This window comes from Antechinus flavipes, chromosome 4, assembly GCF_016432865.1.
Source record: "Antechinus flavipes isolate AdamAnt ecotype Samford, QLD, Australia chromosome 4, AdamAnt_v2, whole genome shotgun sequence".
NCBI classification, from domain to species: domain Eukaryota; kingdom Metazoa; phylum Chordata; class Mammalia; order Dasyuromorphia; family Dasyuridae; genus Antechinus; species Antechinus flavipes.
This window is the reverse complement of record NC_067401.1, coordinates 271,684,730-271,698,802: the sequence shown is the minus strand read 5'-3', so window position 1 is coordinate 271,698,802 and position 14,073 is coordinate 271,684,730. Positions and strand designations below refer to the sequence as shown.

The window sequence follows — 14,073 nt, the reverse complement described above, 5'->3', positions numbered from 1 at the left end:
CCCCCGTACCTCCTCCAACATTTGTCATTCTCCTTTTCTGTCCTATTAGACAATCTAATACAATGTTCTAATAGTGCATTGTATCTCCTTTACCAAGTTGTTGACTTCTTTCTTTTTTTTTTTCTTTTTTCTTTTTTTTAGCATCGCTTGTTTCTCTTCCCAATTTTTGCTCTTCAAAATTATTTGATTTTGATTTTCAAATTCTTTTTGAGTTCTGCCATAAGCTGAGATCAATTTATATTTTTCCTGGAACTTTGACTTTGTTATCTTCTTCTTCTGAATGTATGTTTTGGTCTTCCTTGTCACCATAGTAATTTTCTGTGGTCAGAATTTTGCCTCTTTTTACTCATTTTCCCAGTCTCTTTCATGACTTTTAACTCTTTTTTTTTAACGTAGGGCTGTGCTTCTAAAATAGAGGACACACTGTCTCAAGCTTCAGGGGGATTGTGCAGATGTTTTCAAAGATACTCTGAGGGACTGTTAAGTTTTCACTTCTTCCAAGGTGGTATGATGTAAGGATAAGTACATCTGTTACTCTCCTGGCCTGTGATTTGGTCTGTGAGTTGCCATGAGCATTCTTCCCTACCCTGAAAGGTGTGACAAAAGTCCTGCTCCACTGCAGCTGAAAGCACTGGTATTAGTGCTCCTCCTTGCCCTGGGACTGTCCCCCAGGACTGTGTCCCAGATCTGAGTGTGGCCAAAGAACAGAGTGCTCCCAGTGCCAGAAAAGAGACTTCTTTAACCTCCTTCAAGTCAATTTTTCATTCTCCTTACCATTTGTGGTCCCAGACTCTAAGAGTAGCTGCTGTTGATTCAGTGCAAGGTAAGTAATATTATTATCTTCCTTTTACAGTTGAATAAACTGAGGGAAACAGAGGTTAAGTTACTTCCTCAGCATCACATAATTAGTATGTCAGGTTTGAATATAGGTTTTCCTGACTACAAGTTCTACACACTTAACCACTTAGCTGCTTCTAGGAGGCAGTATGGTATGTTGGAAAGTTTACAGGGCTAGAATCAGGACGCTAGAGTTCTAGTATTGTATGAGTCACTCTTTGGTTTTGTGATGTTGCATCTTGCTGAGCTCATTTTTCCTCATTTGTGAAATGAAAGAGTATGCTTGATGATCCCTAAGTTTCCTACATTCAAAATTTTACAATCTATGTTCTTTGCTCTAAAAATACTAAGAAGTTTTAAAAAGATAAGGGTTATCATGCATTGAGGATGGGTTTTGTATGGCAGAGGTGTCTCCCCTCCCTGATGGGGAGTGGGGGAAGAGTGTAAAGGGCTGAAATTCTGAGTTGATGCTCTGAGGTCGGCAACCGAGCACTTAAGGCTAATTATCGATTGGCCAATACTGTATATGCTTGAAAAATGGCCCTTTCCACTATCCTGTGCTGGCTTGATGATTGGTATATACAGAGAATTGTAGCAGGTACTAGGGGTTGGAGTAAGACCAGCCAGGGTCACTTCGGGGCAGGAGGCGAAGAGGAGTAGTTGTGGCACTTCTGCATCCATCCAATTCCTCCTACCTCTAAAGACCAAGGATTTTTGTTTATCCTGACTCCAGCTAATTCTACGGTATCCAGGGTGTTAACTCAGTCTTTACAGAAGAGAAATAGGAGGAATGGAGCCCATAAAACTCCACAAAAGTCAGACCAGAACAAGATTAAAATGTAATGAAGAAATGTTTAGCATAGTAAATAAAAATAAAGTACAATGTACATAGTAGTAATTTGTGATTTTCTAAGTCAGTTAACAGCCTGTAAGGATCCATTTCTATTTGAGTTTGACATCTCTGTTGTATGTTACCCATCAAATAATAGATACCTGATAATCATTGTTGATTTTGAATTTGTTGGGAAAATTCAGAAGATATGCATGCAGTCTTTCTCTTTATATTGGAAAGACATGTAACAGAAAGGAAAGAGGTTTGGGAATAGTCATAAGCAGTTGTTGTAGGTGCTAATCAGTGTTACCTGTGTGATGGATTGCCAATCCCTGCTCCAGGATGAAGCACTTTAACACTCTCTTTTCATGCCCTGGAAATTAGAATCTTCTCAATAATTATTGTCATTTACATTAGAGCAAGTATTTTATATACATAGCTCTTTTAAGCTCTTTTTTTATCTCCATTTTTAACAGATGGCTAAATTGAGACTGAGAAAGACTAAGTGATTTGCCTAGGATCACACAACTAATAAAAGTGTCTGAGACTGGATTTAAATTCATATCTTCTGGACTGGTGCTGTATTCACTACTGCCTAGAAAGTGGTAACCTTTCACTACCTAGATAGTGAATGCATTTTAAATATCTGATACTTAGAGTTTATGTAACTAGCCTCCAATTTCTCAGTTAGTTTTGTTCAATGCTTTCATTTAATATCAAGAAAGAAAACAGATTTAGCACTTCATTCACACTATACCCAGTTTTGTACCTGTTTCTAGTTAGAGTCCAATTAATATTAAGGGAAGTCATTTGAAACTAAAATTCAGAAAATCATTCAGATGAGGAAAGATATTTCATCAGAGACTTGCAAGATTATATGGACTATTTGTTAATATTGCTTACAAAAGTGTTGAACTATTAAATTTTAAATGTTTATTTACTAATAAGTGTGTCCTTAGTCACTAAGACTGGCATCTCATTTTATTTGTTACATTATGATCATGTAAAAATATCATCTCTTTTCAGTCTTTCCAAATCATCAGTTTTTTAATCATGTGCACTAGGCCAGTGTCCATTCCTTTCTTTCACACATGAGTAAAGCGAGACAAATATAGGTTATATTTCTTAGATAATAATATTTACTCTTGGTCATAACTGAAAGGCTTAAGAAGTAGAAAGGCCTCATTCTGCTGTCAATAATGCCTACAATTTTTATTTACTTCCTTTATCTACAGAAAGGATCACACATATTCCTTTAGTTTGTATTAAGGTTTCAGGAATAGCAGTATTGTCAATAACATACTAGAGTTCTGTTCTTATCTTGAATCTTTTTGCATTTGTCAGTAGCCAAGTTCATACTTTATATTCCAGTAGAAATATTGTAACTATCAGGAACAATTTATCCATTTGACATCTGATGGATATCTGTGTTGGCCCTCTCATTTTTGCTCTCTATCACTAGCTCTCTCACGCTCATTCTTGCACTCACTCGCTCTCACTCTAGTGCCACCTGAACATTTTTGCGCTCTCATTCGTTCTCTCTTTCTCTCTCTCTCTTGCTCTCTCTCTCACTCTCTCTCATATCCAATTGCTACTTGAATATTTTTGCTCTCATCTTCTGTAGTTGCCTTAAGCTTCACCAGAGTAAGGTAAAACTCATCTATCCCACAAAGCCACCTACTTCTTAGTGTGTCTATTTCCATCAATTGTAGTATTGTGGAACTTCCTTTCCCCTAGACTCAGCCTCTTTTCCCTTTGTCTGTATCTTACTCATATCTACTCAGTTATGAGATTTTTTTCATTTATAATATTTCTTATATCTATCTTTTCCTCTTTTTCCACTGCCAGGAATGAAAATGAACAGGTCCTTATCACTGAATGCCTAGAATATTACTGGAAACTCCTATAAATGTGCTCCTTACTTCTCTCTTTCCCACACCTCCCATATTCTCTATACGTCAACAAGATTAATTTTCCTTCATGCACAGTCCTGATCATGTTACTATCTTATTTGGAAACCTTCAGTAATTACCAATTTAATTTAAGATACAATCTAAACTACTCAACCAGATATTTAAGGCACTTTGCACTTTAACCCCATCCCATAGTAATGGCTTCCAACTAAAAACCTTTTCATGTACATCATATTTTTTTCTCCAATACTTACCTAAATCTTGTCTGTCCTTCAGTAGCTAGTTCAAGTCCATTCTCCTTAAAGCTATCCAAGACCCCATTCTCTCTTTACCCAATAAACTCTCATCTGAATTTTTCTAGCAGTTTTGATCTATACTGTTCCTATGGCACATAACTATACATTCATGTACCAATGCTATGCTAATTATACTCTCCTAGATTTTTGCCCTACATTGCAAAAAAAGCAGTCCTAAATTCTAAGATCTGTGGTTATTTGAATTTATTTGCCTTCATTTTATCATTCTCCTGTTTCTGTTAACAACTTTATTATCTCCTTGCCCCTTAGTATTTAATAAGCTGTTCATTATATGTGACCAGATTCATAATACCACTGTTGTGTCACATCTTTAGTTTTTTTGCAGCTAGTGCTATCTCCTTTTTATCTGTAGGTATCCTTTGATCAAACTTGCATTATGATATAATGGGAAAAAAGGCTGGCCTTGAAAGTGGCCCACCTGGGCTCTGGTTCTGCTTTGGCCTCTTACTAAAGGTGACCTTGGACAATTCAAACTCTGAGCCTGTTTCATTTTATAGTTACAGTTCATTCAAATTATATATGTCTGTAATTCTTGAATCCCTTTTGTTTAAACCTGGCTATGCCAAACTTTAAATAAACCAAAGTGTGAAATCATTGAATGAGATCGTAGCCTTCAAAGTCCTGGATTCTTTAATATTCTAGCAGGAGAATATTCTGTGTCTCTTGTAGGGAACTTATAAAAATTAGTTATTTATCATAAAATATCATATATTTAAAAACAATTCTGATATCTAGGTCCTCAAACTTAATGGAAATATGGTAATGAATGTATTCTTCAGGGGCAGCTAAATTGGGCAATGAGATAGACCATTGTCCCTGGAGTTATAACAACCTGGATTCAAATCCAGTCTCAAACATTTAACATTCACTAGCCATGTGACCTTGGGCAAGTCACCTAATCCCAACTGCCTTGCCAAAAAAAAAAAAAAGAAAATATATTCTTCATCATGTTTTAGCACTTTTTAGCTAGTTTTAATAATAATAATAGCCAAAATTTATGTGGAATTAACTGTGTGCCAGGCACTGTACTAAACACTTATTTGATCCTCACAATAATCTTAGGGGGTAGATGCTATTCTTATCATTTTATAAATGAGGAAACTGAAACACACAAAGATTTAAATGACTTGCTCTAGGTCACAAACATTTGAGACCTTCCATATTCCAGGCACAGTGCTCTAGCCATTGTATTCTTGATAGATAAATATGGCAGATCCATAAACATACACACAGGACATACACATGTATATATTAATTTCTCTATTGTGTCCTCTATCCTATCTTTTTTAAAAAGATAAAAGGGGAAAAAATAATAGGATAACTGATTCTTGTTAGTCCTGTTCATATCTTTTACTTTATTTTCTAAATAACTTGAATATATTCATATATTATACTATGTTTTTCCATGTAGTTAACAAGTTGGCAATCAATTGTTTTCCTTTGATGAGCCAAAGGATATATTATTATTATTATTATTATTATTATTATTATCATTAATCCCCACCAACTGTTTATCAATAAAAGTCATAATTTGGAGATAAGAAGCTGGGACCAAGACATCTGAAGTTCCCTAGGTTAGAATTATAGACAAGGAGTGGTTAACAGTCCCCAACCATATTTGTTTCAAGTCAGAGCCATAACAACATACATGAATCACCAGAGTGAGGTAAGAACTGTATCAAAGGCATATCCTGGTAGAAATTAGGAACACCCAAATGTTAAAGGATATAAGGCACTGCAAGTGATCAAATGTCAGGATTTATTTAGCTGATGGAGAAAGGGTGAAGTAGACAGGAAAGCAGATGGCAGTGTTAGTGCCAGGCAAGACTTCTGTATATTTCCTGCTAGAATTAGGAACATTACTATAGGATGGGGCCAAAGTGCTAAGTGCCTTAAATATCTGGTTGAGGAGTTTAGATTGTATCCTAAATGTAAATTGGTAATCACTGAAGGTTTCTGAATAAGACAGTAACATGATCAGGACTGTGCATGAAGGAAAATTAATCTTGTTGACATATAGAGAATATGGGAAGTGTGGGAAAGAGAGAGGTAAGGAGCACAGTTATAGGAGTTTCTAGTAATATTCTAGTCTATAGTCTATAACTAGCCTAAGACATATGAATAGGAACAGGTAAACAACTGGGAAAAATATCAACTATTGCTGAGTTCCATAATATCTATTTGAGCTTTGATCCCATTACCACTATCATAATACTGATTCTAAATGTATATCCTAGATTATATTTCTAATGTATATTTTAATTAAACATGAATATAAGTGATTCAGTACATAGAGTGCTGCTCTTGAGAGTCAGCTTTTTGATCCTTAGTAAGTCACTTAACTTTTAAATACAATAATTTACTCCTGTATAATTTGGGAATACAAATAGTATCTATCTCTTTGAGTGGTTGTGAGGATTAAATGAGACAACATATATGTGTATGCATGTGTGTGTGTGTGTGTACCTATATGCACACACATATAAACACATATATGTGGTGTTTTACAAACCTTAAAATGCTAAATACATGCTATTATTATCACTGTTATTATGTTTGATTCAGTCAACAGTCTATGTTAATCTACTTTGTCCAAGGCAATTTATACAGAAAAAAATTAACTTTGTTATAGCGTGAACCTGCATCCATTATACTATTATCTTGAGACTTTTGTATATCTTTACTTATTTCACTTATTTATTTATTTATTGAGTATTTTCCAATTACATGTAAAACAATTAGCATTTTTAAAAATTTGAGTTCCAAATTCTCTTCCTTTTCCTCACTTTTCCTACCCCTTGAGAAGTCAAACAATATACTGTTGATTATACATGTGAAGTCATGAACAATATATTCTATAGTAACTATGCATGTTGGATTTTGTCTGCATATCATATTTCACCTTGTCTGAGGGCTACCCAAAGAAATCTTCTATCCTATTTTCTCTTGCATGTATTGAAATGGTTTGAAGTAACAGTGGCTTTTAAAAATAGGTAGGAATTACTCTAAATTTAAAAGACATCCCTTAAAAATCTGTTATTTTCTATTACCTTATATCATGTTTTCTACTAAGTTATCAACTCTTATATGTCTTATTGGAAAAAATAAAAACAAAAAACCTAGAGGCTAGTATGCAATGGGTACAGCAAATAAATTTAATAATCCTTTTTCCTTTTGCCCTTTGTGCATTTCTTCTGGTCTAGAAAAGTATGGTGGCCATCATAGTAATTAGTGGTGGTTTTTCAGAGATTGGGAAAGGGAAAATAAATTACTGGAGAATGATAGAGCCTTTCCTTACTTATCAATGTTTAGAAAACTTATGCTGCTCTTTCCCCATTAGCTGCCAATACAGTATATTTGTTTGACATGTCTTGCTCTTGTCTAATTACTTTACTTTTGTTTTTGAATAAATTGTTTAAAAGTCTTTTAAAATGTTTTCTTTTATGTTTTCTTTTTTGTAGTAAGGATAAGATCTTCTTGAAATGATAGTTAAAACATTTTACTTGTGAAGTTTTCTACATCTACTCTAGAGTATACAGCTTTGTTTTTAGTTTTAAAATATTAGGTAGATAATGGAGAATGCCAAAACCAAAAACAAACAGCTTTTTGTAAAAGTAAAACAAAAACAAAAGCCTATTGCCTTACATTTAATTGGGATGCTGCATAATATATGGTTTCTACCTAGGAAGATCCGCCTATCTATTTATTCTATCTATCCAACCATCCATCTATCCTTATAAAATTTCATCTAGTTTGCTGTTTATTTTTCCCCAACTGATATGAATTCTGTTTTGAAAGAGTTCAAAAGTCTACATCTTACCATTTCTCCTTTGTCCACATCATAGGAGATAAATTTGCTCAAAGATAATTTCTTTTTCTCCTTGTATTAACCTGAAGATCCTAATAGTTCCCTAGTGCCTGATTTGGCATTTTTGGCAACATGGGAAACTGGTCATCATCTCTACATAAAGCAAGGCAGCTTGTGTGGGTTATTTTACTCACTATTACTGATCTTTTCTTAATCTTAGAGAGGAACAGAGTAAATTTTGTGACTGTTTGACTAACCTTTGATTATTAATAAAAAGAAGATGTTAAATGAAAGCATCTCTGCCGTAACCTAATCCTTACTGTGTTCACAATAAATATGTCACCAATAACTTTAATATTCTTTACTGCTTTCTTTAAAATTTTCTTCATTTTTATTTCCAGTTTAAAATTTGCTATTTTGCTCGCTCTCTCTCTCTCTCTCTCTCTCTCTCTATATATATATATATATATATTTATGTGTATATGTATGTGTGTATAACCTTGTATTTGTAGTGTTTTAAGGAAGCCAGAACTTTGAGATTTTCTTAATATACAGTGTTTTAAAAGTCTTTGTGCCATTTTAAGCAGTTAAAGCTTAAAATATTCTTTGAGATATTAAGGCTTAAACTTGCACTAAGATTTTGGGACAATCTACATAAGTAATTAGTTACTTAAATACATTTTTTATTATAGGAAGTTATGAAGGATTTATGATTTAAAAAATTAAGGCATAGAGAATATATAGCTGAACTTGTAGCCTGGGAGACCTTGGTTCAGAAGCTGCTTCTAACACTAGCTGTGCAACCTGCTTAACTATTATATGTTTCAGATACTTTTCTAGGCTAAGTCAGAAACTACTGGGCTCTACACTCAAATTCCAATCCTATCTCCACTGACTCCTAGAAAGATCATTAAATATTTGTTAAGTACCTACTAAGGGTCAGGTATTGTGCTAATTATTGGGGAATGCAAGAAGAGGCAAAAATTTAGTCCTTATACTCAAGGACCTTACAGTTTGTTATTTAGAGTCATTTACATTCTGGCCTCCAACTATTTTGTCTTACTGTTCTGCTTACCAGTTGTCTGGCCATCTTCTTGCTGTTTTTCATACATTTATGTTTTTTCATTACTCCTTTGTACTTGTTAGTCCCCATGACTGGAAATCACTTTTAGGTCCCCTTTACCTTTTAGAATACTTTCTTTTCTTCAGAACTTTGATCAAGCACCACATTCTTTATGAAGCCTTTCTTGAACCCTGTTTCTGCTGGTGCCTTCTCTCTCTAAAATTCGTTTTGTTTATGTTTATGAAATCCAAATTCCTTGAAGCCAGAGAATATTGAATTTTTGTGTTTTCTAATCCTCAATGACCAGCACACTGTTTTAGCATATAATAGGAGCTTAATAATTGATTGATTTCATCTGTGCAGTAGAGAGGAGGAGTCCCTTACCCTGATAGTCACAAATGTAATGCTGGAGAAACTGAGGCAAGATAGAGATTAGAGAGGTTTTTAATATTTTAATAGTGGAGAGTAAGACTGGTGGCCAAAAAGGATCCACCGTCAAACAGACGGCTGAATTGGACTCTTGTCTCAAAGCATTTAGCGACAAGCAAGGGATTCCAGAGTTTCTTATATGGCTCCAGCGACCAGGGAAACAAAAGGCAAGGTGGGGTAGAGCACTGGGTGGATGGAAGTTCCAGGAAAGGATCATAAATTCAGTTTTGAAAGATTGGGAGTAAGGAAGGAAGGATCATAAATTCTGAAGAAGCTAGGAGACACTAAGTCTGAGGCAGAAAGTAGAAGGTGTCATCTGGGTATTTGAGATAAGCCATATGGAGTTTTATGACTTTTTGGAATGCCAGTGGCCAAAGTTCCACACCCCTAATTATCTCAGTCCTAATGGCCAGGAGGGGGGTGGGGGTGGGGTTGTCACCAGGGAAACTGAGGCATAACATTGATGCTACAGATACTTCACACAGGAAAACTAAAGATCTATCAAAGTCTCTTATCAATAGATTTTAGTCCCTATGTGGGGGCCTGCTCATTTGAAGCCATATGAACCCTCTCAGTGAATGGTCAGATTATAAATTGTTCCTTCCTGAAGGCAGAGTTAGGACCCATGGTGACAGTGAGCTTTGAATGATTTTAGTTTTGCAAGTGTTGGTCTTTCCAACTTGAATTGTAGATGGAACAGAACAGTAACTACATGAAAAGATACTTAGGGGAGACATTTATTTTGACTTTGGTATGTTAACTTTGAAAAACAGTGGAAGGCTGCTGTGGTGGCGCATCCTTATAATCCCTACTAGTTGGGAGACTGAGATTGATGTATCTCTTGAGCTCAGGAGGTCTTGATCTACAGTGGTCTAAACTGATCCAGTATCTGCACTAAATCTTCCATTAATATGTTGAGTCCCCAAGTTGTGGGAGCTACCATATCCCCTAAGAATTGGGAAGCAGTCCAGGATTGAAACAGAGTAACTCAAAACTGTGTAATCAAATCCATGAGTGTATAATTAGATAAGGAGATACCCATTCTTTTGTTTTTTAAAGTAGCCAAACTGGTTGCATAATATTTGGGCACAGCCCATCTGGCCCTAACTTCAAATTAGGATCAGTACTAGACCTCTGATTTCACTGGTACTGTGAATTTTGGATTGAGGAAATTTCCTCTATTAATGCAAATTGACACCTTTTCTGCCATTTATATTCTTAGAGAGTTTATGAGAGCAAAGAGAGATTAAGTAAATTTGCCCCAGGTCTGTCATTATGTGTTAAAGGTGGAATTTAAACCCAGTTTTTAGTGGCTCCAAGACCAGTCCTCCATCTACTTGCCTAGGCTGTCTTTAAGTTTTACATATTAATATATAATCTACTTAACTTTTTGCTTGCTTATTTGCAGTTGTATGACATGTAGTAAGATTTGGCCTTGCATCCAGTCTGCTCTTTATGTAAAATTACTTTATTACCAGTGCACTTGTCCTAATGAGTCTCATGAGATGTTCATTTCTTTTAGAATGCCCACTTCCCCCAGGGAAACAATTAAAACAACAACAACAACAACAACAACCCCAAAAGAATGGTGGAATGACTATAGTAAAATGTTTTCTGTTATGACTACCAATAGTTTTTCTTAATGTGATAGTCTATACATATTAGTGCTATGTCAAGTTTCTCTTCTCAGCTCTATGCCATTATCTTATAAATATCTCGACTCTGACTTTACAATGCTGTTTATAGAATTTAATAAGGCAAATGTAATAATGCTGCCTGCGTTTTAGTGCACAATCTCAATTGAGTTGACCACAAGATAAATAGAAACAGAAACGATAACTTGTTCCTACATATTCTTTTTAATAAGCATGTTATTTAGTTGATCAGCTTCCTGCAATAATGCTTTCTATCTCAGTCTCTCAGATAAATTGGTTAATGTTTTCACATGCTTTTACTCTGGGAGTATTGGTTCCCTGAAAATATCTCTGTATTAAACTTCTAGAAAACCCTAACTTCTATATTAAGTAAAGAAATATGACTAGAGGAATCAAAAAAAGTGAAGGCATTATTTAATTCATGTTGCATTATTTCAGAGTAGAACTTTTTTGCTTGCTATTTACAAGGTAATGAGCATGAGACAAGATTTTGTATTTAATTTCTGGCATGGGCCTTTTTTGAAAAAAGAATTATAGTTTAATGTGAAATACCACCAATAAGTCAAATGTACATTCTTTTTTTTTGATATACTTTTATGCTTAAGCCCACAAAAGAAAACTAGAGTGGTTTTTCTTTGCGGGGGGGAGGGGAGGTGAAGTTGTTCATGCCTCGATTGGAAGTAAAATCACTTGTCATGCCAGCTAGCAGTTGGAAAATGCAAACCTTCATTCTGTAACTGCCTATTTCTCATTTGGTTCTGACATATTAAAAAGCATATAATTAATGGTTGACATTAGTAATTAACATTAACTTTATGGTGCTTAATATGCCATCATTCATCCATCAAATAACCGAGGTGCATTAATGTCTTGGCATAAAGGTTTTAATTATATAAAACGGTCCTTCAGTTTTCATATGGAATATTTGAAAGAAGCCCAAAATGTATTAACACGCACAAAAAAAAAAAAGAGAAAAAAAAAGATTTCTATAAGCATTTGTTGAGAGTGAGTGGTTATTTTTATTTCTCCTTAGGAGTGTGTACCAGCAGTCATGCAGGGAACTTCCAGGGGAGAATGCAGGCCTGAGTGTGCCAACCTCATCAGTGGCTAAAGAGCACCACCTGGCTGCAATTACCCGTGCACTCTGGAGAAATTTTTTTCCATTCCTGAAGAGCCAGAGAATGTCACAGACGGTCCCTATCCCTCAGCTTGCAGATACAGCTGCAGGTCAGATTCATCCTTTATGTACTCTTGTCTATTTACTTTCTCCTTTACAGACTGCTATTGTTTTTGTCAGAGTATTCTTGTCTCCACTAAGTTTCTTACTGTTATAGCCATTTGAATGTTAAAACATTTTGACAACCACAAAAACAGAGCTGACTATTTTAATAGGATCCTTGTATTTTTATCCACCTATGATTTATTAGAGACAAGGCTTGTTTTTGCCTGAAATGAAAGAGGTATTATTAGTCGTATTGATAAAACTACTTCTGATAGTAACATTTCACATTTATATAGAGTTTTAAAGGTTTATTTAAAAAATACTTTTCTCACAGCATCCCAAAACTACTTTTCTTCCTCTGAAGAAGATTCTTATATTTAAAAGAACAGTTTGATTGATATCTCATGTTCTTTTCAGAAAGTATTATCGCTGTGAAAGCAAATGGTTTTTTGTTGAATTACATAAATCTATATTCACACTTAAAAAGGTTATTTTGTAGGAAAAGATGTTCTTCATGGAACACAGAACAGGGGAGAAATAACATTGGTTTTCAGGCCAGCTAAGAATCTCAGTTTGAATACTTATATGATATTGGGCAGGTCATTTAAGCGCAATGGGCCTCAGTTTCCCCAATAGTAAATGAGAAGATAGGACTAAATGTTCATAAAGATATTTTCTTCTCTAAGTTTATGGTCCTATCCATGTAGGATCTGAGATGCTTACTAAGATTACCAATCAAGTAGTACAGCAGCAGCAATAATAGCAGCAGCAACTTAAGGAGTATGTGGTGTTGGTGGTAGTAGTGTTATGCCACAGTTCTCTTTTATTGTCCTGACTCAGTTTCCCTAATTATCCTGACTCAGTCCTGCCTGGGTTTTTCTGATTCCCAATCCTGCAAAATCTCCCCTCCCTCTTTATCAGAATACTTGATAAGGATAAAAGATCTTATGTTTTAGAATATCAGAATACCTCTTCCCATGTCAGATAACTGTCTTATCAAGATGCCTCTCCCCATGTCCGGGATGCCTCCCCCTGGTTATATCATCCCATCTCTAGTGGTTCAGTTCATCCTGTCAGAGTCCCGCTCTCAGTACCCTGACTTTGCCCCTGCCTCATTCTACCCTCTGTGTCTGAGCCATGCATATATATACATACATACATACATACATACACACACACATATATCATTGAGAACTCTGATTGTTGGCTGGATACATGGAGACAATAGTCTCATTCAGACCTGGGACCAAACATGAATCCATTTGATCCTAGTATATCTCTCCATTAAATAAATTATTATATACTCTCTAATCTCTATCTTGCTCAGTTTCTCCAGCATTATAGTAGTTGTAATAGTAAAAGAAGAAAGGTGAGGAGGTGATGAATAAAAATGTTGGTATGATAATCTCATTTTATATTCATTATGATTTCATATCAAAAAATTGTTATTTTCAAAATTGTAAGTTCTCAACAAATTAAAATTATAACATATACTCTCAAATAAAGCATAGAAACTTAAGCTGCTTATATTTTTACTATTTTAAGGATTTATTTTTACTAGAACAATGTTAAAGATAGGATATGTTTTAAAGATTATTTCATTCCTATTCCTTATGCATAATATTTTAAAATTTTTTATTTTTTATTTTATTTTCATTTAAATATATTGATTGAGGGTTTCCATTTCTTTTTGGTTAGCTTAAATAATTTTGAAAGGAAGCACATTTTGGAAGACAGTAACTAAAATTTGTTTTTTGTTCTGATATGACTAAGTAAAGATGAATTAAAAGCTCTTTAGATTGAGAATATAAAATTTGAGAGTTCCTGAGCTCTTGTGTCATTTTCCTAAATTATATCTTATGAATAGATTTTAATAAGATAAATGGTATCCTACTATGGAGGCACTAATAAAAATAAATATCACATTTAGTCCAGTTTGATTGGCATTGTCAAATTGTTTTCAGAAATTATTATTGCTGCGAAAGCAAATGATTTTT

At 34.6% G+C, this 14,073-nt stretch overlaps 1 protein-coding gene across 1 annotated transcript in view; it reads left to right on the top strand.

Moving 5' to 3' along the window:
- Positions 1-14,073, top strand: part of MMS22L (MMS22 like, DNA repair protein) — a 165,580-nt gene that overhangs the window by 109,917 nt on the left and 41,590 nt on the right. Inside the window, exon 15 of the mRNA XM_051997432.1 lies at positions 11,888-12,081. Within this exon, the coding sequence (XP_051853392.1) occupies positions 11,888-12,081 (194 nt within the window). The remainder of the gene's footprint in view (positions 1-11,887; positions 12,082-14,073) is intronic.